Source organism: Penicillium waksmanii, assembly GCF_028829765.1.
Source record: "Penicillium waksmanii strain IBT 27052 chromosome Unknown utg000007l:1.0-4314555.0:1.0-4317578.0, whole genome shotgun sequence".
Classification (NCBI taxonomy): Eukaryota; Fungi; Ascomycota; class Eurotiomycetes; order Eurotiales; family Aspergillaceae; genus Penicillium; species Penicillium waksmanii.
The window spans coordinates 3,806,634-3,831,313 of NW_026643253.1; the positions used below are offsets into that span (position 1 = coordinate 3,806,634).

Consider the following 24,680-nt stretch of genomic DNA (forward strand, 5'->3'; position numbering starts at 1 on the left):
GTGCAATATGATCCTCAATTTTTTGAGTGAAATGGAAATATTTTCTTTGATTTGTTTACTTGTTTGTAGCGATTTCCAATGGTGATTGTTGTATTACTTCCAAGGTTTAACCCGAAACTTCATTGCTTGTTGTACACATAGTGTGAGGGGCAGCCCGTTGGAAATTCACTGTCACAGATCAGCTGATCATAGATCAACAGCTATGTCATTTCAACATTTATGTCATTCATTCGAGTTAATTCTCGAACTCGTTAGAAGTTCAAGTTCTAAATAGGTTAAGTAGGTCTGTCTACCCAGTATCTACTGTACGGTTCGAAGGGTGAGGCCGTGCCAGACTTGCCGCACCGCGGCCTAAATAAGTACACACACCGTCCGAAACGAGAAGCAACAATGAACTTGAGATGGATCATGTATTCAAACATATTCCGGGAATATCTCGACCCTAGTAGAAAAACCTGGATATTTCGAAATAAATCCAAGCATAGCAGAGATCCTGCCCAGTCATAACTCGAACTTTTAAAATTCACCCACCTGCATTCTATACCACGTACTTTGGCAAAATATCCTTTCAATATGGCACAGAAAGTATTCAGCAACTTCCTTTTCCATGAGAAAATCTCTTGCGTCGAAGAGACTCCTGTCCGGGGTAGAAAGCCAACAGAGAAACCCAAGCCTTCAAGTTTGCGAATTTACTCTCTCACCGGCTTGGAATATCTATTCGGTGTTGAACCCGATTTCCTTACCACCATTACCCGTGATGAGATCTTGTTTTTCAGAAATGACGACACTTTTCTTCAGAGAGAGTCAGTGAAAGAGCGAAATGCGGACGATGAATCCCCTCTTGCTTGTGTAAGATGTATCAATGATATGCAACATGGTCTCTCTACTCTCCTGAGCCAGACCTTCCTTCAAGAGCTCCCATTCTGCGGCCCCGACAGCTCGGATGAGGACTTCCTTCGTGAACCATTTAAAGAGACAAACCATTCGGTTAAACTAGAAGAGAGATCGAGAGGGAGCCGTAAACGAAGCCGGAGACAGAGCCGGAAACAAAGACGGAAAAGCAGAAACAGAAAGCTCCGATGCGAAAGCCTCGCAACCAGCGCAGTAGAACAGACTGCATCCGATTAAAGGTCGAAGGCAGCTAGATACAATAACCCAGGCCGGTCGCATTGACTTATTGCAGGATATTTACATACTACACCAAGGAGACTTAAAACATGGACTCAAAGACCGAAGTCACGCAGGAAATAACTCTTGAACTCTGCGGGTATCTAGTTTTGCGTGACATGATATTTGGCCCATCTAATGGCTTACCTCGTTATTTTATCTTCGAATTAGCCTCCATAAGTTTTTACTGGGACTAAGAAGTATTGATGACGGTCTTAGCTAGTCGTCACAGATCAAAGAATACAAGAAGCCACTAATATGGGTACTCGCTGCATCAATGTGAATTTCACTTCTCCCCTTCTCTCCACTTCCATTTTCATATTCTAGGAACACGTATTTCTAATGGTCGGCCTATCTGATCCGACCAAGGCTCATATCATAGCTGCGTGCTCACATTACAGAGAATATTGTCGAGGGTAGGAGAGGAGATATCAAGTTGAATTTGATGTCGGGGTATTTCATTGTCTATGGGAGCCTGAAAGTCCTATCGATGTTTGTCATACTTTTGTGTATACAGAAACTGAGCAGATACCCACCAAAGTGGGACATAGAACAACGCTTACTCCGTAAATACTGATCTTTCTGGTGATTGCGCCACAAAAGGAAAAATGCCAAGACGCCAGTTAGACAGGGCTGCATAAAGGACCCGCAGATGACCACCTGTGTAAATGGAAAACTTGCAGGATACTTCCAGGCATCAGCATTTTTATGTCTTCCGAGCAAACCGCCAGGATTGAGACTCTTGGCATACATGCACAGTGCAACATCACGCCTTGTATGCGTCTGTGGCTGGAGACTACGACTGGGGCTCCATCCTGCGCCACGATAATGACTTCCGGAGATTATAGTACCCTCACCGGTTGTAGACCGGGAGTTATACTAGGCTACATGCCTGGAATTTGATTTTCAATTGTCAATTATATATTACATACTACTAATCCTAGAGCCTCCTGTAGTTATTGAAAGTTAGCCGATGCTTACAAAGAGTGGAGGGACTGTTTAGTACGGTCTTGGGCTTGTCCTCCTGTGCACCCAGGATCCTTTTGCCCCGCTTGTACCAGCTGCATGATGGCATCCACCCAGTCCATATCGACATGGGCAGTCGGTAACAAATGAATTGGTGACATGTGTTGGACAAGAACTTGGGCTGCAGTGAAATCGTTTGTCCATGGCCAGAGCGCGAACCTGGAGTCTATAAAAGGGCCTTACGCCTCCTAGCTTACTGGGTGATCATCTAACCAAGTACAATTCATTACAAAATACCTCAGAAATTATGAGTTTCCACCTTTCTGCTGCTAGCTATGAGCTAGAAGATGGTCATATCCTCAAGGCAGTACTCCGGGATGCGGATGGCGAGGAGCAAGACTCCGAGTTAGACTTGAACGCTTATATCGGCAATAATGATGGTTTGCCGTCCTTCAACTTCACCCATTTACCATGGTATGATGATCTAACAAGACCCGACAGGTTCATTTGAATGGGGTGGCGAGAACTTCTTCGACAGCGCCGAGGACGTCGAGCTGCACCGCGAAGGGGATGACGATGACGAGGCCCCAATTCTTCGAGCTCGGTTGGGGACTGTTGATGGCGAGCAGGTAGATGCGGACGTGAACCTTGGAGAACGGATTGGCAATGACAACGGCACCTTGGTATTCCAGGCATAGATTTCCACTTGAGGCGATAGCCAATGCACATTTATAGTTCTGAGTCCCGAGGCTTGCCTGTAAAGCTGTAGTGCTCAACAATTAAATGGTCATATCTTTAGATAAAAGCGGACTACAAATATTGACATAACAGCCTAAAGCTCTTTGCTTAAAATGAATTTAGGGCAGATTTCATTATGCTCTTTTTAAATTCCACTCAAATCCCCTCGACTTGATCCTTGTAGAGTCCATTCCGGTGCTGCCGTTGGTTAGCTCTGCGCAAATTGATCGTCATTGAGAAGGAGGATGCGAAATCCCCGAGAGTAATGAGGTATAGATACAGAGATACTTGTTCGGAACTTGACTCTATTACTAGTCTGTCTTTCGGAGATAGTATCTGCAAGAATAAACAATTTATGATTCGGACGCTGGCGTTGGAAATGTATCATATTCGTATATCTTAAAGTATACGGCGCTTTTTGGGGGCAATTCAGCTTCACCATTTGTATGCACAGCAGACGATTCCCCCATGATCAATTTGCTGCATTCCATGTACAAAGTATTGGCGTGCAGAGGATCCTATCGGCACTCCTGCTACCAGGGAGTTCCTTTCTTTTACGGCCTTTGTTAGTAGATGCGCACGTTGGCGGTCATAGAGTAAGAGTAGTGGAAAAGCCGATCCAACAATTTGATAGCACCTTTATGCACTATATCGATTAGGAAGTAGTTGCTTCGAATTTGCTGAACTTGCCCATTTCATTTTCTCATAATTCGACCTACTTGGAATCACTGCCTCTCAGAACGGTCGGCTCATCATCAAGGAAAGTGACCTTTATGTTAACGACTTTTTGAGGCCGCGACCAGTGAAGATGCCTCTGGGATGATGCTCAGCCTTTGGCTGACTTGGAAAGACTGCAGTTTCTAAACAGAGTCACTGTGCCTCTCAGAACAGTCGGCTCATCATCAAGGCATGCTATCCCATGCTAAGAATCGAAGAATGAGATCTAGATGTAAAGGAACATTGGATGAAGCTTGGTATCAGCTGGTTTTGGTTTTTGAATGAACAGGGTCAGGGTACTTCCCGCAAGTCTTCGGGGCCAATGGCAACAAACAAAAAGGGGAGAGAGAATGGTGAGGACAACCCCTAAGGCAAATATTATGCCGCTGTACGAAAAGAGTGTCTGGGAGTGATGTAATGATATAAAGCGCTTTCGATTCAATTTCTGGCTGCGTCTTCCTCATACTGTACTCTTTTCTTCAGGTAGCGGGTATTTTCCAAGTCACAAAGCAATGGATAAAGCTCGTAGGATACAAGCCTACAGCAGCGGGGGCGGGGGCGGCTTTGTAGGTATCTGCGGTGTTCCGGTAGGAGGGTATTGGGAATCATGAATGTAGATCCATCCGTTTATTCGAATTTTTCCCCCGTGCTCTCCATTCATCCTCGGTAGTGAGAGCAAAATTTCCTCTGGTGCGGACTACAAAGGGAAAGGATATGGGGATGACCCTGGCGTAGTGTACACGGAGGCACACCGATGATTACTAATAAATTGTAACCTTGGGATATATATATAACTATGAATTGATCAGAAAATCACCAGGCTGCTTCAAGTCGTAGGTGGAATATCTATACCTCCAGGGCTCGTATAAACCTTAGCTGAAAGCATACCCCACTTCCTCAGAAAGCTCAGGTGGCGTTTGATAGGAGCTACCTTAGGATGACTATGGGTCAAGCTGCCTGGTACTAGGAGGCTTGAGTCAATTAATCAAAGTTAAGAGTATCTTTCAGTTCGATATTGTACAAAACTTTGATATTCGTAAAAGCTATGCTATATCAACTAACAAGCCCCTAAAAATATCCACTAACTCCGCAAGTTTCATAATGCGTAGCTCGTACCGCTTTGCTCCTGCAAAGCACACCCTATCAGAAGGGGTGTATTTCCTGAACGAAGAATATAGTCGAAATAATTATGATGGAGATCCCAGCCATTTTAAACACCCTGGGCACCGGTGCCCTTGTTCTCGCCAAGAGACTTGGGGTCGTGGCCGCCCTTTCCACTGCCAGAGCTGGTAGGACCGGCGTGGCTCAGACCAGGGAAGACGTCGCGATCAGAGCCAGTCTCGGCAGGCATGGGGGCAGTCTTGGAGGCGCGGTTGACGGGGGCATCCTGTGAGTTGGTCAGGAATTGGTCTCATATAAAGTATGATGTATAAAGTTCAAGTTATGACTGTGGGAATGAGGACTTACGGTAGCACCGACACCGTGAGCCTTGTTGGGGCCGTTCTCAATAGGATTGTCGCTCTGAGGGATGCCGTTGTCGTAGTCTGCGCCGCGAACCATTGTGAAGGTAGTATAGATGGTATAGATGTAGGTGTGGAAAATAAATTCTGGGCGGATGTTAGAACCGATTAATTTCTGATGACTGGAGGAATTGCAATTGCGAACCTTTGTAGAGGATTGAGAGGAGTAGAAGATAATGAAAAAAATTAACTCAGATGTCTTCTTCGCAGCATATTAATACTTGGCCGTCGAGATCGCGAAACTTGACAGCATCATGAAGTCATGTCTCCACAATGACTTCATCGACGAATGCGCACTGATTGTTGGTCGATCAGAGGTGTCTACTTTTCTAACTTGGCAGAAGGGTTCGAATGGGTCGGAAGGGACGGATTACGTATTAAATCAGAAGTATGTTCTAGAAGAAATGGATGTTTCGGTTGTTTCGGGAGAACGGTGTGTTGGTTTCAAATTGGATGGTGTCACAGCGCTGCCAAGCAGGTTGGCTATCACTCCTGCGGCAGCCGAACAACCAACCAACCAAGCTGCAAGATGGGATGAATAAACCAATTAACAGAAAGTCTTGAGTGATACGAGAATTTCAAATTTGCTTTAATTGTTACTATTCGTAGGTCTACTATTTTGAAGGCCAAGCGTGTGACTAAGTTTACAGTATCTGTTGGAGAAAGAACCATTGGAACCAGGTCTGAAATTTCACTATCGCGATAAGAATACGAATTAACTGGCTGTGGAACGAGCAGGGAAATTTCAAGTTATAGCCTACTACAAGAGGAACTTGAAGAATAGAAAGGAAGGATCATTTGAGGATTAGCTGTCACAGTAGGCGAAAGATTGCCGTTCTATTCGACTTACAGTCCTAGAAATATCTTATACTGAATTGTCAACCGAACTATGGACGGATTAATCTCGGCCTGAAAACCGAGTACCGTAAAAGTCAACGTAGAATAATTCAGTAATTAATTAGTGCAAACTACGTTCTGTCAATTTATTTCAATGCAAAAAGGGGCAAGGAGAACTGTCCGACCAGTTCGGCCGGGGGTGAGGATAACGACCTCCATTGAGACACCCGAGGAACCAATCAAGACCTGGAGGAGGCTCTCGTTCGCCGAGATCTGAGTCTGAGTCAAAGTCAAGGGTTACTGCAGAATTACAGGGAGGGGAATCGCTCGGAGAAATAGCTCATCGATCTCTTTAGACGAGCGTAATCTAAAAAGGCCATGGGGTGGACTCTCTGTAGCGGACAACACCTCATTGCTTTGTAACCCAGGCGAACCCGACATAGAAAAACCGTGGAGTAGACCTTCTAGACTTATGATCGACGATCGCCGGCTCCCCTGACCTTCAATTACCTGCGATGTCCTATTCGATGGGCTATGAAATAGGGATAACCAGGCCTCGCTAACCTCGGACGGCATTTCTCTAAGGAGACTGCGTAGCGTGAATCCCTCGAAGAATAGCCCTGGAATTTCTGGAGGCTCCGATAGGACGATTGGCATAGAAGCGAGACTCACTGCTGCAGAATTCTCTGGCAAGCTCCGATTCTCTTCCCAATGTGAAGGGTCTGGGACTACGGGTTGGAGAGATCCCCGCCTGTCGTTATTAACAATTACAATATCCTCATACTTTACCCCTACCTTACGCCTAACCGATTGAACCACGAAACCGACATTGTAACGTTCCCATTCTTCCAACTCTGCCCGAAATGGTTGAAATGACCTGAGGGACCTTGGGTTGCTTTCGCTTTCCGAGCAAGATGATCGGCAGAAACAGCGACTCACACGACGACCGAGCCTCCTAAGGGCCTCAATAGGAGTGTGGTCCGGGTGTTGATAGCCAGGGTGCATGAAGCCAGGGCGCCCCCAGGGTTTGAGGATCCGCATTTCCAGGCATAGCGAAGTTTGCAGGAAGGATGGTAAGATAGAGGGAGAAGGGGAGGTTCGAGCGGTATTTATAGACAAGAAGAGGAGAAGAGGATAAAGAGCCTCATCTCCCTCATGTTTTACAAACAATGCTCTTCAGGGACAAGCGGGAGACGGGAGTTACCGAGTAGACTGTCGATGACATCGTTCGAAAAGGGAGGAGAGACGAGAGAGACCGAGATAGGGGGGTCTCGGATTCAATGGGTCTTTTGATCAGATAATCAGATCAAAGGCTGCCTCAAGGTGAACCGTGAAAGGGAGTCTTTTGTCAGAACAAGGTAGTCGGGGGGATGTTTGCTAGTGATGATCTACTGGGTTAGATAATCCGGATGAGCTCGATGGGGAACTAGTGGCGGGGTTCCTCCTACATAGCTGTCTGCATTGTCTGTGCGACAGAGAGGTCCAGGTGACCAACCGGAGATAGGCCGTGTTTCGGGGCCGCCTGGGGGGCACCTATTGGGGGCACCAGTCACAGACAACGAAAGCTCATTGAGAGGTGCAGCTGGCGGCGAGTGGGAATTCGCGCCCGCAGTGGAGAACCTTGAACCCCGATGTATGATGTCATCGAGGCCAGCTTTCCCCAGATGGAGTTTGTTGCCCGCGTATAGTGGCACACCATGGCGTCGGCACGAGATGTCCCAGAGGATGTCCCAGTGGATGTCCCAAAGGATTGAGGGAATGATAGGAGGAGAACTGAGATGGGGGAGGCAAAGGCAAAATGATCGACGAGGTCGGGCCGAGGGGAGTGTGCATGGGGGGTATCAGGGTATCAGGGTATCAGAGTGTACTGGGTATAATTCTACCAGAATACCCAGTATCTCCAGAGCGAAAGTATATGGATAGCGGAGTGTAGCTGAGTATATGGCTTGTCTGGATGAGCACAGAGGAGTATACAGAGTATAGAGTATACTCTGAATGAGTGGAAGAGAAAAGTATGTCCTACCGTGTTTCCGGGCAGCCGCTGCCACTGCCAGGTCCGCCCGGTCTGAATGCGACGCTAGGCCGTTTTCTCCCCCCTGAGCCACGCTAGCTTCGTACATTTGCCCCGTTTTCCTGCTTTTTGTCTTTTTCCGCCCCTTTTTTTTTAACTCTACACGGGCCAGGTAAATTGAAATTTTACCAAAGCGTTGAGGTACGACTAGCAGTAGTACTCTGGAGGGTGGAGGCTGGGGAAACAGAAGAGACCAAGCTAGACTCTCCCAACTCACCCAACTCACCCAACTCCCCCGCACAGACCGGTCCCAAGCTCTGGCTCGTCTTCCTTCGCTCCCTCCCCCTCTCTCTTCCTCTTCTCTTCTTTTCTCCTCTTTTCTTCCTATCCTCCTCAACTCTTCATCTCTTTAATTGTCCCCTCTTGAAAGTATTTGGTGTTTACATTCGCACGAGCCTAAGATCTGATTGATCCATTGATCCAATCTATCATGGCGGACGAGAACGGCGGCGAGCCCATCAAGCGTGATGTGCGCAACCACATGCTCTTTGAAATCGCCACAGAGGTCGCCAACCGCGTCGGTGGCATTTATTCCGTCCTCAAGTCCAAGGCCCCCGTCACAACCGCCGAATATGGCGACCGCTATACCTTGATTGGCCCTCTGAACAAGGCCTCGGCCGCGGTCGAGGTCGAGGAGCTCACTCCCTCCAGTCCCGCCATGCGCGAGACCATCAAGTCCATGGAGTCTCGCGGGATTGAAATCGTCTACGGTCGCTGGCTGATCGAAGGTGCTCCGCGAGTCCTTCTCATCAACACCGGCACGGGATACCGATGGCTCGATGAGTGGAAGGGCGATCTGTGGAACAGCTCCGGCATCCCGTCCCCAGATGCCGATCACGAGACCAATGAGGCCATCGTCTTTGGCTACATGGTCGCCTGGTTCCTCGGCGAGGTATGTACCCTCCCCCCCCTACCCCTTGCTGCAGGCAGCAGATCTCACCCTCGCCGCCAATTGGTGGCCGATAAACTGACCGTGCCTTGTAGTACATTGCCCACGAGCGTAAACGTGCCGTTGTCGCCCACTTCCATGAATGGCTAGCGGGTGTGGCCCTCCCCTTGACCAAGAAGCGTCATATGGATTTGACCACCATCTTCACTACCCACGCTACTCTCCTTGGTCGCTACCTCTGTGCCGGCTCCGTCGATTTCTACAACAATCTGCAACATTTTGATGTAGACGCCGAGGCCGGAAAGCGTGGCATCTACCACCGCTACTGCATTGAGCGGGCTGCTGCGCACAGTTCCGATGTCTTCACTACGGTCTCTCACATTACCGCCTTTGAGAGTGAGCATCTGCTGAAGCGTAAGCCCGACGGTGTTCTGCCCAACGGTCTCAATGTGAAGAAGTTCTCCGCTATGCACGAGTTCCAGAACTTGCATTCGCAGGCCAAGGAGAAGATCAACGACTTTGTGCGCGGTCATTTCTACGGACACAACAATTTTGATCTGGACAAGACCCTCTATCTCTTCACCGCTGGTCGGTATGAGTTCCGCAACAAGGGTGTTGACATGTTCATCGAGGGTCTGGCACGTCTGAACCACCGCTTGAAGACCAGCGGGTCGGACACGACAGTCGTTGCTTTTGTCATCATGCCAGCGCAGACATCGTCGCTGACGGTGGAGTCGCTCAAGGGCCAAGCTGCGGTCAAGTCACTCCGCGATACCATTGAGAATATCGAGAAGGGAATCGGCAAACGCATGTATGAGCGTTGCCTTTCCTGGAAGGAGGGTGACAACATGCCCGACGAGAAGGATCTGATCACTAGTCAAGATCGCGTGCTGCTGCGTCGTCGCCTGTTTGCCATGAAGCGCCACGGCCTACCCCCGATTGTCACCCACAACATGGTCAACGACAGCGAGGACCCGATCTTGAACCAGATCCGCCGCGTGGAGATGTTCAACAACGAATCCGATCGGGTCAAGATCGTCTTCCACCCCGAATTCCTCAACTCGTCCAACCCAGTCCTGCCCCTGGACTACGATGACTTCGTTCGAGGTACTCACCTGGGAGTTTTCCCCTCGTACTACGAGCCTTGGGGTTATACCCCGGCGGAGTGCACTGTGATGGGAGTTCCTAGTATCACCACCAACCTTTCCGGCTTCGGATGCTACATGGAAGAGCTCATTGAGAACTCCTCGGACTACGGCATCTACATTGTTGATCGCCGTTCGAAGGGTGTGGATGACTCTGTCAACCAACTCACCGATTTCATGTACAACTTTACCTTGAAGAGTCGCCGTCAACGAATTAACCAACGTAACCGCACGGAGCGACTGAGCGACCTGCTGGACTGGAAGCGAATGGGATTGGAATACGTCAAGGCGCGCCAGTTGGCTCTGCGAAGAGGTATGATTTTCATAATTTCCCCGCTTCCCCTCATTTTGGCCCCAAAAGCAACCCACTGACCAGATGACATAGCTTATCCCTCTTCGTTCGAAGGAGCGGAGGACTACTTCGACATCATTGGTGGTACGGAACAGAAGCTCTCCCGTCCGCTATCGGTTCCTGGTTCTCCGCGGGACCGTTCTGGCATGATGACTCCTGGCGATTTCGCATCGCTCCAGGAAGGTCATGAGGGTCTCAATACTGAAGACTATATCTCCTGGAAGCTTCCGTAAGTGCTAACCAAATTCCGTGTCCCACCCACTCCAATCTCCCATAGCTAACACACTACTAGGGAGGAGGAAGAACCTGATGACCACTTTTTCCCGCTTACCCTCCGGACTCGCAAGTCCGCCGATCGCCCCCAGTCCCCACTGGACAGCATCTCGATCAATGGGGGCCACGAAGCGGAGGGCAGTCCCCCGGCCAAGGCCTAGGTCGGAAGTAGACCCTGGGCTTCGGAATTCAACGTGTGGGCCCACGTTGGAGGTCTTTTCTAATATGTATCTGCTCTTCTCTGCATTTGGAGTCGCGTGTTTCTGTTTTGTTCTTCTCTTTTCCTTTCTTTTCTTTTCCTTGTTCCATTTCCTTTCCCCTCCATCATCCCGAGTACTCGGACTCATTCCGTCCATAGTGTTGTAATTGTCTCTATTCACTTCCATGCATTTGGAGCCATGTTTTAACCGAATTTGAGAAATGTTTATTGTGGGTTATGATTTGTTGTTTCTTTGTAGCTGTAGCTGGTAACCTACTCGCAATAGCCGATCGTCGGTTGGCTTCGGAGCAGTAGTGGATAAACCACTAGCTAATAGAGTTACCCGCAAACCCAATAAGAAGAGAAGATCATCTTCGACGAATCCCGTTCGGTGAACCCTTTTCGTGGTGTGCAGTCATGATGAACACAACCTCCACAGGAGCACCCCACTCCGAACTATTTCTACCCCTCCATGGCTGTCTCCTCCTTCTTCCCTTTCTTCTTTCCTCAACTCAACCTTCTCTCTTCATTTCATTTTTGACTCAGTTCTCGACAATATCTACCATCGGTAGGACTCTCCAAATGGAGTCGCGCACGTCCTAGTCTCGCCTATGAACTACCCGGCGATCATCATAGCATAGTATGGTGATCCCCGGGTAGGGCGGACGATCGGATCAGAGGTCCTCCTCGCTACGATGGTCATCGTGGATCAAGGTATTTGTTCATGGTATAATAGTCAGCGCTCGCATGACAGGTGTTCGGTGCGTCTGGTCTGGGAATTGATTGGGCTTTGCATTCAAGTTGCTGGTTTTCGATTCCTGGATCAGACGCTCGTTCTGAGATTATACTGTCAAAACTTGATCTAGATAATACTAGCGAAAGGACATGCGTGACTTGATTGTTTCCCCCTTGTGTTTTGCATTGCTGTTGTGTTGCTGAATGAACTAGTTGAGGTTGTTGAGATCACTAAGGTGGTCTTGATGGTCTTGGTGGTCTCCTGTCTCGACTAATTCCATCCAGCTGATGCAGACGGCAATGCCTTGTCTCAAGGATGCTAACCATCTCCAAGTATACACAGTTCTTGTTGTGTCAAAATGGCTACCGACAAGATTACTTTCCTGACCAACTGGTATGCTAACACTATCTTATAGCCCTTATATTCCATTCCGTCTTATAAGAGCTCTGGCTGAACATTTCCAGGCACGCCACCCCGTACCACGCCCCCCTCTACCTCGCCCAGTCCCGCGGCTACTTCAAGGATGAAGGCCTCAAGGTCGCTCTCCTGGAGCCCAATGACCCTTCCGATGTGACTGAGATCATCGGTAGCGGCAAGGTCGACATGGGCTTCAAGGCCATGATCCACACCCTGGCGGTTCGTACACCTCTACCATCTACACAACGCAAATCTCAACACTAATACATAATTCAGGCCAAGGCTCGCAACTTCCCAGTGACCTCCATCGGTTCCCTGCTCGACGAGCCCTTCACCGGTGTCGTCTACCTGAAGTCTAGCGGTATCACCGAGGACTTCCGCTCGCTGAAGGGCAAGCGCATCGGCTACGTCGGCGAATTCGGCAAGATCCAGATCGACGAGCTGACCAAGTACTACGGTATGACCACCGACGACTACACCGCCGTCCGCTGCGGTATGAACGTCACCAAGGCGATTATCCGCGGTGACATCGACGCCGGTATCGGTCTCGAGAACGTCCAAATGGTCGAGCTGGCCGAGTGGCTCGCCGATCAGGGTCGTCCCCGCTCCGACGTCCAGATGCTCCGCATCGACCAGCTCGCCGAACTGGGCTGCTGCTGCTTCTGCTCGATCCTGTACATCGCCAACGACGCCTTCATCGCCGCGAACCCGGAGAAGGTCTCGGCCTTTATGCGGGCCGTCAAGCGCGCTACAGACGATGTCCTCGCCGACCCCGCCAAGACCTACGAGGAATACATCGATATCAAGCCTATCATGGCCACCCCCGTTAACCGTAAGATCTTCGAGCGCTCGTACGCTTACTTCAGCCGCGACCTGAAGAACGTCGCCCGTGACTGGAACAAGGTTACCAACTATGGCAAGCGTTTGGGTATTCTGAACGATGGCTTTGAGTCAAACTACACCAACAGCTTCCTTTCCTGGACCCTGGACGCGGACTCCACTGATCCCACTGGTGATCAGAAGCGCATGGCTGCGCTGCAGGAGGAGGTTGCTGATAAAGGTGGCTTTAAGCGTCTTGAGGTTTCGGTTTCGGCTTAATGTTTGAGACTAGGGTTTGCTCCTAGTAGTCTACCAGGCATCAATCACTCTTTAGCCTGGTTATCCAGATATGAATGAAGAAATTGCTCCATGAGTCGAAGAGTTCCCTTGTAGTATACAAGCAGATGTAAAAATTATATAGATGTACAATCCGATTTCATCCTTAAGCACGGCTTGAAAGGTCATTGGGGCCCATTTTCAAGATTGCAATGGGTCTCCGAGGTTCTGGAGTGCGTCCAAAACAGAGGGGTATGTTGAAGCACGGTTCGGCCAAGAGACATGAACCCCTCCCCCCCCGAAAACGAGCCCCGATTGCTTCGAAGCATGATCGACTGGATGTATTCATTCAATTGATTGACGATCAAACCCTGCTATTTGCGCAGCAAATCTGGACAGATCGCCCATTGTTATAGTACGAAACTTGAACATAATACAATGTGTTCGTATTATGACTTCTATAGTAAATCTTTCAAAGTTGGAATACTATACAGACATTCCTGTGGATTATTCAAGTGGTATTCACATTGGTAACGCCAGGCTATCTATAAATGCATTTCGTGGAATGGGTTATGTGGTTGCTGGATCACAGAAAAATGACAACGCTCCTGTACAGCTTCTAAAAACCCAATATAGGGACTGTAGAATGGTGTATGACAAAATTATGTAGGGTAATCGGGTTGCGGGTCAATCTGGGGGCGAGAGCTTGCTAGCAGGTCGATCACGCTGCTGCAGCATCAGATCCTTGCTCTTGGTCTGATTTGTCGCTCCCGCTCCCGCTCCCGCTCCCGCTCTCAGCCTTCTCTGGCTCTGTCGTAGTTGTGGCAATAGTCTTCGCATTGACAATCTCAAGCAGCTTAGCGGCCAGATCTTTTGAGCCTTCTATCTTGCTCAATTTGGTTTGCAAATGCTCGATGTCGTTTTGCATTCTAGAGAAGTTGTTAGTATTAGTCATATATAAAAGACGAACCATAGTTGAACTCACTTCTTCTTGCCGCGCTCTGTATTGACATCGGCTTCTTCAAAAGCCCTCACCCAATGGTCGCGATAGCTACTGAACACTGGTACCATGATCATATCGACGGTCATGTCAGGTAGATGTTTACTAAGAACGCGATGAAGAGTACCGGTCTCCTTGGCAAGAGTCTCAATGAATGGGTGAACATCCGGTGAATCTCCCTCTGCATCCCAGTCAACCTTCCTCATAGCATTGACGTGAACCGATGAGCGAGAGCTCATGATATCCACAAGCTTTTCGTGGATTTGATTCTGATGCTCCTGGAAAAGCCGTTTGACCTTGTCAAACTCGGCCATAACCTGGTTCGACTGTCCGTGCCGCCTGACAAACTCTCGAACATACGGCATCAGGGCGATGACGAAACTCAATGCTTGGGAAGAAAGAGCAAGGTGTTTGGTCGTAATATTCTTCAATCCGGCACTCCGCGTCGCACCCGCGCCTAGAATAAGCTGAGCAGATCGGGAGTTGAATTGCTTCAAGATTTCTAGAAGCTGTGGGGCAATATCCTGGATCATGCTCGGGATGTTCGCCATGAGGAATTCAAATTCCTCCATGCTGCGCATCATGGCCATTGCCGACTCAGGCAGGATGTGCTTTTGCTCATCAATGACTGCAGTACGCACTTTATCCTTGCTATTTCCGTTCGCGGGTGCACTAGCGTCAGGTGATTTGGCCTGTGACTGTTCACTCTGCGGAATCCAGATCTTTGAAACTTGCACCCATGCCTCGATGTCTTTGGTGCTTGCATCCAAAATACGGTTGAGAATGATATTTTCACCATCTCCAAAGTCACGAGCGTCCCATCGATCAGCATCCATAAGCTTAACGATGTGGTGGCGCTGTGAATCGCCGAAACGGTTGATAAAATCGTGGATCTGGTTGCCGACGATTGTTTTAAGTGCGGTTCCACCTCGTCCGGAAATCGCTTCGCACTCATCGGCAAAAAGGCGATTGAGGGTGAAATATCTTAAGAACTCTTCTTTGGAAAGTTGCGCAGTCTGCTCCGAGCGAACCTTGAGAACCTTGGTAATCTGAGACTGGGCTATGTCGACCGCCTGGCCAAGAAGACTAGACATATCCAAGACCTGCAGGATCTCGTCCTGGGCCATAGCAGAAACGGATGACCCACTCGTCACCTGGTCGAGGCTCTGTGGATTGGGGCTCCGGGGTGGAGATCTCACACCAGTCACAGGGGAATTCCCGAGTCCACTAGCAATATCCAAAAGAATCTTCACTTGGACACTCAGTCGACGCAGAGACTCGCTGATTCCAGTATAGATCCCAACCAGCATGGAATAGGCATCTTCCGAATCAAGAGCACGGAGATTGCGTGCAAGAGTAGATGATTTTTCCTGCTGGCTCCGTTGGCGATCACTGTGTGTAGATATCGAAACCATTGATTCGTTGTCGTCGTCACTGGAGCTAGGCAAGTGTTTCCGTATAAGTCCTTTCATCTCACGTAGGACAGCACTTTTAAATGAGGTAGCTGCAGGAGTCGTATAGCGAGCTCGAGCAAGCCCAGTGAGCTGCGTATTCAACTGGGATCGCAGTTCACTGTCAATATTCATATATGCCGGAGACACCATCGACACAGGGCGCTGGCCACCGCGTTGCCGCTGGAATGAAGCACCCCAGCGTTGCAGTGTAATATCCGAAGACACATTCTCCACATGCTTTCGCAAGTCTCCAAGCAAATCATTCAAAAATCGAGTTTCATATCCCATTCCAATTCGCTGTCGCAACTGAGAAAGATCATCCGATGCACCTTCGAGAGCCTTGAGTCTTCGGAGATCAATAGCTTGGCGTTGGAGGTTCTGGTCCTCCCCTTCAATAGGGCGACTTGATACCTTCTCGCCGGCCATCAACTTCTCTACTTCCTCAAGTTCATCGGCAGCAACTTCAATATCACCTTGCTCCACCAATTCCTCGCAGCGAGAAACAGACCCGACTACATCACGAAGCTGAGCTACCGCAGCAGCCAGCATGCGCACATTTTCCCTCCGTCTTCTCAGATTCACAATTTTCATACCACCAAGAGCCATTTCCTTGTCAATTTTTTGCAGGTCTCGTCGCAATAACTGAATGCGTTGTACGGAGTCGGCCGCTTCCGCGTGCAATTCTCGCAAGGAGCCAAGGGCCGTGAAGAAGGATTTCGATGCAGTAGAAATGGACGAGATGAGATGGATCTCAACGGTATCCATGTACCAAGAAAGCTTTTCCTGAAGGATAGCATTCGTGGCCAGCGCCTTTCTCCCCGTTTGTGCTGGCTCAGGGGCACTGCCGTTGGCATTTTGATCGTCCTTGACTGGGGGCCGCGGGGGTCTAACCACCTCCGATTTCTCTGATATCACGTCGAAGGTGCGGGGATTTTCAAGACGAAAATCTTCGTCAAAGTAAACCTGCGGAATCGTCGAAAGAGGCGTCACGGCAGGACCACGGCCACGGCCAGTCGAGGAACGTCGGCCCCGGGGACCATAAGGCGAGGTGGGACGAGAGCTAGTCGACATCACTGAAGATCTCCGTTCGGGACTCCATGGTTTCAGAGAGTCTGTGTCCTCAAACCTGGGGGATTTGACGCCCGACGGTTGCTGGTTATCTTCGCTGGAGGCTTCTCTCGATTGGTGGAAGACATCGTATAGGGATCCCACTTGCGCCAGGTACGGCTGGAACGCCTTCGAGTCCACATGAGTGATATTTGTCAAGGTGACCGGCGGAATGTCACGAGAAGACGGGGGCTTATATCCGGTAGACGAAACGGCAGTATGAGGGGTCAAACCGGTGCGGACTATTGGCGCTTGGAGGAGCGACGAAATGGCTGCGGAGAGATAAGCCGATCAACATTCAATTGACTAGGATCCACTAGGTAGACAACATACCATTTTGACCAGACTCGGAGATCGAGCCATGATGTTGAGAAGTATCCAAGATTCCTCCAATGCTCACAATCGAGCTTGCCGTAGATCCCCTCCTCAGGGGGTACCGCTGTGGGGGAACCCGCGGAGACTCCAGCTGGGGTGTCGAGTAGTGGGAAATAACAGGCGTCGATGCGCCAGATGCCAGGCTATCAATTGACTTGCGCGGACTGGTTGACGCCATCTTGTACACAACCGCAAGGCGGATGCGACAACCACCGGGAGTCGATCGTTGGGGAAGCTCGGAGTTATCTGATCATGACAGATTGGCCCTTGAAGGAATAGCTTCCGGTCCACCACAGTCGACGGTGGTTGGGAGTTTGAGATTGTCGCCAGTGGATAGCCTATACACGACTGGGTCCACGGGAGTTCACGGTTGAGCTGGGCTGATGTAGTTGTCAAGGTGGCTTTGTTTCCAGCGCCATGCGCAACTCTCGCCCAATCGGGAAGCTGCTCACCCGCGGCTGACCGCCTTTATGTACTTCTGCCTTGGGGCCTTATGAATTGCTGCCTCGCCGCCTTAAAGCCTGATTCCTCAGGCGTTAACCACTTAACGCGTGAAACGGGAACGCGCGACGCGTTCGCGCCTTCTGCTCAACCAACAAACCACCAAAAGAACTTTCTCCCTCCCTTTCTAGCAAAAAGTCGCTGGATCTCCCACCACATCACCACCGCCACGCCATGGATCGACGCACTCCCTATACCCTGAGCGTTCTCGCTCCTAGCACTAATGGAGCGGATGAGTCCCGCTCACAAATTCAAAATAAATTAAGAGATTTTGTCCTCGAATTCCAGTTGGACAATGCTTTTATCTACCGGTACATCCCACCTGCACCTATTCCCAGGAGTTGTCGTCCCAGGAAACACCAATACTAATCCCAATCATTCATCTCACAGTGACCAATTACGGCAGAATGTTCTTGTAAAGCAATACTACTGCGATATCGACATCGCCCATCTAATTTCTTACAATGAAGAGCTGGCCCACAAACTCACCACCGAGCCCGCCGATATTATTCCTCTGGTGAGTGCATCATCATCAAAAAAGCGCCTTCCTTTCTATACATCAGCTAACTTTGACTCAGTTTGAGCACGCTCTTCTGGACTGCACTCGCCGAATCGTCTATCCCGGTCAGCGTGATATCGAACTCCCCTCCCACCAACTTCTCCTCCACTCCTCGGCATCTCACATTTCCATCCGTGACCTCAATGCCACCAATATCTCCCACCTCGTCCGAATTCCGGGTATCGTGATTGGCGCCTCGACTATCTCATCGAAAGCGACTACCGTCCACATTCGCTGCAAGAATTGCGACCACAGTGAAAATATCACTGTTGACGGTGGCTTCTCTGGTCTTTCGCTCCCACGACGATGCGGTCGCAGCAAGGAGCCTGGTGATCAACCCGGCGAGCAATGTCCGCTGGACCCGTATGTCGTGCACCATGAAAAGTGTGAATTCGTGGATCAGCAAGTGCTCAAGCTCCAGGAGGCCCCCGATCAGGTTCCAGTTGGTGAGCTTCCACGTCACGTTTTGATCTCTGCGGATCGTTACTTGGCCAACCGTGTTGTTCCTGGGTCTCGTTGCACGGTCATGGGTATTTTCTCTATCTATCAGGCAAAGGGTGTCAAGAAAGAGGCTGCAGTGGCCATCCGCAACCCCTACCTGCGCGCCGTCGGTCTCAATACAGACGTGGATCAGACCGCCAAGGGTAACTCGATCTTTACTGAGGAGGAGGAGCAGGAGTTCTTGGAGATTAGCCGTCGCCCTGACCTGTACGATGCTCTCGCCCGCAGTATTGCTCCCTCCATTTACGGTAATCTGGATATGAAGAAGGCCATCGTCTGTCTCCTGATGGGTGGCTCGAAGAAGATTCTTCCCGATGGCATGAAGCTGCGTGGTGATATCAACGTTCTCATGCTGGGTGACCCTGGTACCGCCAAGTCCCAGCTGTTGAAGTTCGTCGAGAAGGCCGCTCCTATCGCTATCTACACCTCCGGAAAGGGCTCTTCGGCTGCCGGTTTGACGGCCTCTGTGCAACGTGACCCTGCTACCCGCGAGTTCTACCTGGAGGGTGGTGCCATGGTTCTGGCTGACGGAGGTGTTGTCTGTATTGATGAGTTCGATAAGATGCGTGACGAGGATCGAGTGGCTATCCACGAAGCTATGGAGCAGCAGACCATTTCTATTGCCAAGGCCGGTATCACAACCATTCTTAACTCGCGAACCTCTGTTCTGGCCGCCGCCAACCCGATCTTCGGTCGTTACGATGACCTGAAGACCCCCGGCGAGAATATCGACTTCCAGACCACCATTCTTTCTCGTTTCGATATGATCTTCATTGTTCGTGACGACCATGAGCGTGGCCGTGACGAGCGCATTGCCCGTCACGTTATGGGTGTGCACATGGGTGGGCGTGGTTTAGAGGAACAGGTTGAGGCTGAGATTCCCGTGGAGCAGATGAAGCGCTACGTCAGCTACTGCCGCAGGTAAGTTTTGGCCGCCATTGTATTTGATCTCCCCCATTTTTTTAGAAACTAACGCCTATTCCAGTCGCTGTGCCCCGCGTCTCTCTCCCGAGGCTGCTGAGAAGCTGTCCTCCCACTTCGTGTCCATTCGCAAGCAGGTGCATCGGACCGAGGTTGAATCCAACACCCGCTCCTCCATCCCTATCACTGTGCGTCAGCTCGAGGCGATCGTCCGTATCACGGAGTCTCTGGCCAAGCTATCTCTGTCACCTATCGCCACTGAGACACACGTTGACGAGGCCATTCGTCTCTTCTTGGCATCGACGATGGATGCCATCACTCAGGGTGAGGGCCAGCAAGGTAGCAAGGAACTCATGGAGGAGGCCAGCCAGATTGAAGATGAGCTCAAGCGCCGCCTGCCCGTTGGGTGGAGCACTAGCTTGGCCACCCTGCGTCGCGAGTTTGTGGATGGCAAGGGCCGCAGTGAACAAGCCCTCAACCGGGCGATTAATGTTCTGCAACGGCGCGAGACGGTGCAGATCCGCTCGGGTGGTTCCCAGATCTACCGTAACCAGGCTTAATATCTCGTACGTGACGAATCTGATATGTTGAATTGGATATCCTGTGGATGCGGTTATGGGTGATGGGTTTATTTTTAGTTCCTCAATCTTGGCATTTGCCTTCCGATGGCATAGGCGTTTAGCGGTGTTTGGTGTGCAATATCCGGATGTGGGGGTTGTTCTATTCTATCCAGAAATGAAAATACACTATCATACACTATCATACCATCTGATTGACGTTGAATTCAAGTTGACTGCCTAAGATACTAGTATTCTTACTAATAGTACTACTACCTAGGTACTAATCTTTTTTCCGAGGTCGTTGCCCTGAAGGTGACCTCCAGCCTTGGGAGTATAGACCTGGAAGTCTATATAGTAGTACCACACGTGCCAGTGAATATACTATAGTACTACGTAGGCTCCAATTCTAAACTGCCTCCAGGGCTTCAAGTTCATACATTTATACCATTGCTGCAATTTGCGAATATTCATCTAAGTGCATTCAGCATGTTAGATATATTAATAGTATATCTACCTTGCCTCCAGCAGGCTATGAGTACACCCCTTTTCCGGTGCATCGTGCAGGTGCAAGATGAGGCGTGCCGATCTCATCTCCGATATCCACCCCAATTTCAACCTTGGAACACACCACCTGGGCATTTAGGCATAATGTCTTATTCTAATGTTGAATAATTCTAGATCGCCCGGCTGTATCACTACATGGAGAGCAGGAAATGAAGGTATTGCTATTTCCAGCAGCTTCAATGAACCACGAGGGTTAGCGTGGTGGAGTGACAGCCTCTCCCCCACGGCCCCCTGAAACACTCGGCGCTCGTGGGTGTTGACCCGCTTTACTCGTACCTTTTTACTCAGGAGAACGTCCAGACTCATCCTTTGCTTTTTTCCCCTTCTCTTTTTATTTCTTACTCTTCTACATCCACCCACACTCGCTCACTTTCGCTCACTCGCTTTCTTCTCCCTGCTGGCTGGCCCAACATGGAGATGGAGAGTTCCCCGGGAACGGGCGAGACCATCCACGGTCCTCTGCCGGATGCGTCCCACCGTTTGCCTTTGCCTTCACCTTCAACGTCGACAACCACAACGGAGCTTGTCTCCGACAAGCAGCCTATCTCTCGCTCATCATCTCTTCGGCAGAAACGCTCATCACTTCCCCCACGAGCCCATCCGGGAGCTCGCCATACCAAACGCCTGACATTGAACTTCCCCATCAACATTCCGCTGGATCAACCGATCTCAGCTACCGACTCAGTCGCCTCACCAGGACCCATGACCCCCGTTACCCAGTCGTCAACACGTGCCTCCCCAGCAGTGCCTGCTGGGACTCCCCTCCCTTTTGACACGGAAGACGATGGCTACGACTTTCTCCGAGCCATCGCCTCTCAGGAGCGGAGGGTGATGGAGCTGCGCGAGGAGTTGCATCGCGCAGAGTCCGAACTGTCCACCATCAAGAAGCAATGGGCCTTGTCCGAAAAGTCCAAGAAACGCACCGAGATCAACCTCCATGCTGAACCGATGCTGCCACTTCGCTCACCCGAGTTGAGTGCGCCGGAAGGGTCGAGCGTACCCTCCCACCGCCGCGAACAAAGTATGAGTTCGGTTGGGAGCTCCTCGGTGTCACAGGAGCGGATAAGCCGAGAGTTGGACCGGCGCACCGGTCTTCGTGCCGCAGCCGCACCAAAGGGCACGTCGATCTCTGCCAATGGTCGTCGTGTGTTTCAGGGCTCTCATGCTCGAACGCTCTCCCTCCTCTCCCCCGTCACAGCACCCAGCTCCTCCATTGGCGGACCTGGCCCTGCTGAACTGGATCGCGTGGGACGCACCCCGCGATCGGCAACACTCCCATCCGTTGAACGCGACTCGGTTGCCAGCATTGGAATGCCGACTGATGAGAGCGACGTTCCGGACCAAGTACTTGACCAGTGGCGCAAGACTATGCCCATACCTCCGCCATCACGGGAAGCTCTCGTACGTACTGGCAAGCAAATGGCCTCGGATCTTCGGGAAGGGCTGTGGACATTCTTTGAGGACATTCGACAGGCAACGGTGGGCGAAGAAGGCATCAGCGCAACGGAATCGCGGACCATGTCGCCTTCAAACTCATTAGCACCACCAAACTCACGGAAACGAGAATCTCTTTCAGCCAAGTCACGGAGTCGAGAGCGACTATCAGCATCGGGGGATAAATTGTCACGATCGTCATCATCGTCATCGTCGAGGGGTAGGCCCCAAGCGGCTGAGAGTACATCTGGTAAAGACACCGCGCCGCCAGACATCTCCAAGTCATTCTGGCACGAATTTGGCGTTGATTCACCAGCGCAGATGTCGCCCGCCGCTCAACGCAGCTCCTCCAACCTCCCAAACGACAGCAACAACAGCAACAGCGCCGACGCCACGACCCCTCGGGCCGAGAACGAACGAGAGAATCCCGGTCCCCACTCCAGAAGTCCAGTCGAGGCGGAGGATGATACTATGGGAAACTGGGACCTGTGGGATACGCCACTCCCCGCCTCTAAAATGAAGCATACGCCCTCTTCGAGCCGGTCCACGGTGGCTTCCTCGAAACACGACAAGTCCCCTACAACCCAGGGCAGTAGCCCCCGCACGAGTGCTAGGTACATTTCAACTTTTCCTGATTTCATTTATGACAACCTCGTTATGCGCTGACGCCGTCCCCAGCTTTGGCGACTGGAACCCGACCCTCGCCGTGCCAGACCCCAGTGTCACTGAAGGCATTCCCTGGCCCACCATTACGAAGCTGGCACCGTCCACGCTTCAGCGAACTGCCTCCAATCTCATGGCTGAGTGGGAGCGTAGTCTTTCGCCTTCCCCGGAGCGTCAAGGCTCCGTTTCTCCTTCGAAGAGTAGCAAGAAGGACTGATTGTAAAATCGGCTCTACTTTCCCTGCTACCTTTTTGATCTTCTTTTGTAAATATTTACCCCCATTTCATTCTTCGGCCCTGTCAGCGAGGGCCTCCCGTTGGGCGAATTGGCACGAATACACCACGGACTCATGCAAGGCTACGATTGTTCAATCCTACGAGAGCGTTGTTTTCTTTCTATTTTCCCATGCGTATAACTTTGGGAGCGTCTGTTTTGATTTCCTTTTTTGATTTGACTTGGCCATATATACCGGTCTCGCATATACTATTAAACCTACAGAAGATTCAAAATAAATAAACAGAGTCAATAATTTGATGTTTCAGTATTTCAGTGTGAATGCAACGATAATAGTCCATGGGTACTCCGTTGTATGTTCCTCATACTTCGAGCGGGAATTTTCCGGATAGGGTCACGTGCCGCTGGATCCGCAAATTTATTTTCGCCACTCCGCGAGATCCTCCGCACCGCAGAGAGTCTGTTTGTTCGAATCTACAAACCCTCCAGGGGATCAGATACCCACGTTCACTTTTCCTCGCCGAGTCAAATACCCCATTTCGAATCTCGACTACATAATCTGTCTGCCCCTATCTTCTCCAGTCGATTCATATCCCCCCCCTACAACATGAGTATCCCGGGTATGTTGCCGGGCATGGGTGCCAACAACCAGATGCAAGGAATGAACGAAAATGAGCAGTGGATGATTAAGATGGTGAGATTCTTCCTGTCTATTCGAGTCAGGTTATGTCGCGAACCTCCGCTAACGCGCGCAATAGATGCACAGTGGAATGGAGTCGTGTCCCGTGAAGACAGTCATGGCCGGTACAATGGGTTTCGGTCTGGGTGGTGCTTTCGGTCTCTTCATGGCCAGTGTAAGATCTCCCCTTTCTCCCCCTCCTCTCTTCCATCCCGAATGGCAACCCTCTAACAAAATTCCTGCCACAGATGTCCTACGACTCCTCCCTCACACCCCAAGGCCAAGCAATCTCGAACCTCCCCTGGCGGGAGCAAGTCCGCCGCGGCTTCAAGGACATGGGCGCGCGCTCCTGGTCGTCCGCGAAGAACTTCGGCATCGTCGGTGCCCTGTACTCCGGTACTGAGTGCTGTATCGAAGGTCTGCGCGCCAAGAACGATCTCACCAACAGCGTTGCGGCTGGTTGTATCACTGGCGGTATCCTTGGTGCTAAGGCTGGGCCGCAGGCGGCTGCTTTTGGCTGTGCGGGTTTTGCGGCTTTCAGTGCGGCTATTGATGCTTATATGCGCATGCCTGAATCTGACTAGATGGGCTGTGCTGGACTGGGACTGGCTTGGGGAACGAAGGAATTGTGAACTGGAACTCCTCACTCTTTGCGGTCTGGGTGAGTCGGTTGTGAGCTGCTATTGCGACTGAGACTGTTGCTGCTACTCCTTACGATCACCTTTGGCTGGCTTGTTTTGATATTGTTCCTTCGCGTCTTCTCGACTTGTATATTTCCGTGGCGCTTGGCGATGTTTGGATAGATCGGGTGCATAAAAGGCGTTTGGGCTGCTCCTTCTTTGCTTTTTTCTTTATTTTTCGTGTCACAGGGCTGTGTGGTGTGGCTCTTATGCTGCATCGGTGATCTACCTTGCACTTGTATTATATTTGCATGTCCTGTGTGAACATAGGCGGCAAGATATGTTTAGACATTCCCACTCTCAATATTGATACCAGATCGGATTAA

At 50.5% G+C, this 24,680-nt stretch overlaps 10 protein-coding genes across 10 annotated transcripts; 8 read left to right on the top strand and 2 right to left on the bottom strand.

Annotated features, from left to right (window-relative positions):
- Window positions 1-573: 573 nt before the first annotated feature.
- N7481_008261 (uncharacterized protein) lies at window positions 574-1,108 on the top strand (the record flags this gene model as incomplete). The annotated part of the gene is given in 2 exon segments (XM_057267480.1): window positions 574-987; window positions 998-1,108. 2 exon segments carry the CDS (start codon window positions 574-576, stop codon window positions 1,106-1,108), a joined length of 525 nt encoding a protein of 174 aa, XP_057121681.1.
- A 1,332-nt stretch (window positions 1,109-2,440) lies between these two features.
- N7481_008262 (CVNH domain-containing protein) lies at window positions 2,441-2,831 on the top strand (the record flags this gene model as incomplete). The annotated part of the gene is made up of 2 exons (XM_057267481.1): window positions 2,441-2,573; window positions 2,635-2,831. The coding sequence occupies 2 exons, from the start codon at window positions 2,441-2,443 to the stop codon at window positions 2,829-2,831; spliced, it is 330 nt and encodes a 109-aa protein (XP_057121682.1).
- A 1,967-nt stretch (window positions 2,832-4,798) lies between these two features.
- On the bottom strand, window positions 4,799-5,148 carry N7481_008263 (uncharacterized protein; the record flags this gene model as incomplete). Its single annotated transcript, XM_057267482.1, has 2 exons — window positions 4,799-4,975; window positions 5,056-5,148. The coding sequence occupies 2 exons, from the start codon at window positions 5,146-5,148 to the stop codon at window positions 4,799-4,801; spliced, it is 270 nt and encodes an 89-aa protein (XP_057121683.1).
- A 214-nt stretch (window positions 5,149-5,362) lies between these two features.
- Window positions 5,363-5,650, top strand: N7481_008264 (uncharacterized protein; the record flags this gene model as incomplete). The annotated part of the gene is made up of 1 exon (XM_057267483.1): window positions 5,363-5,650. One exon carries the CDS (start codon window positions 5,363-5,365, stop codon window positions 5,648-5,650), a length of 288 nt encoding a protein of 95 aa, XP_057121684.1.
- A 2,796-nt stretch (window positions 5,651-8,446) lies between these two features.
- Window positions 8,447-10,836, top strand: N7481_008265 (Glycogen synthase; the record flags this gene model as incomplete). The annotated part of the gene is made up of 4 exons (XM_057267484.1): window positions 8,447-8,908; window positions 9,001-10,363; window positions 10,436-10,631; window positions 10,695-10,836. 4 exons carry the CDS (start codon window positions 8,447-8,449, stop codon window positions 10,834-10,836), a joined length of 2,163 nt encoding a protein of 720 aa, XP_057121685.1.
- Window positions 10,837-11,968: 1,132 nt separating this feature from the next.
- Window positions 11,969-13,125, top strand: N7481_008266 (NMT1/THI5 family protein; the record flags this gene model as incomplete). The annotated part of the gene is made up of 3 exons (XM_057267485.1): window positions 11,969-12,003; window positions 12,075-12,246; window positions 12,304-13,125. 3 exons carry the CDS (start codon window positions 11,969-11,971, stop codon window positions 13,123-13,125), a joined length of 1,029 nt encoding a protein of 342 aa, XP_057121686.1.
- A 718-nt stretch (window positions 13,126-13,843) lies between these two features.
- N7481_008267 (vacuolar protein sorting-associated protein 54) lies at window positions 13,844-17,236 on the bottom strand (the record flags this gene model as incomplete). Its single annotated transcript, XM_057267486.1, has 3 exons — window positions 13,844-14,051; window positions 14,108-16,955; window positions 17,017-17,236. The coding sequence occupies 3 exons, from the start codon at window positions 17,234-17,236 to the stop codon at window positions 13,844-13,846; spliced, it is 3,276 nt and encodes a 1,091-aa protein (XP_057121687.1).
- A 497-nt stretch (window positions 17,237-17,733) lies between these two features.
- Window positions 17,734-20,100, top strand: N7481_008268 (MCM DNA helicase complex subunit MCM5; the record flags this gene model as incomplete). The annotated part of the gene is made up of 4 exons (XM_057267487.1): window positions 17,734-17,870; window positions 17,950-18,076; window positions 18,138-19,540; window positions 19,605-20,100. The coding sequence occupies 4 exons, from the start codon at window positions 17,734-17,736 to the stop codon at window positions 20,098-20,100; spliced, it is 2,163 nt and encodes a 720-aa protein (XP_057121688.1).
- A 975-nt stretch (window positions 20,101-21,075) lies between these two features.
- N7481_008269 (uncharacterized protein) lies at window positions 21,076-22,978 on the top strand (the record flags this gene model as incomplete). The annotated part of the gene is made up of 2 exons (XM_057267488.1): window positions 21,076-22,712; window positions 22,777-22,978. 2 exons carry the CDS (start codon window positions 21,076-21,078, stop codon window positions 22,976-22,978), a joined length of 1,839 nt encoding a protein of 612 aa, XP_057121689.1.
- Window positions 22,979-23,602: 624 nt separating this feature from the next.
- On the top strand, window positions 23,603-24,258 carry N7481_008270 (translocation channel protein TIM22; the record flags this gene model as incomplete). The annotated part of the gene is made up of 3 exons (XM_057267489.1): window positions 23,603-23,689; window positions 23,754-23,849; window positions 23,923-24,258. The coding sequence occupies 3 exons, from the start codon at window positions 23,603-23,605 to the stop codon at window positions 24,256-24,258; spliced, it is 519 nt and encodes a 172-aa protein (XP_057121690.1).
- Between the last annotated feature and the right edge of the window lie 422 nt (window positions 24,259-24,680).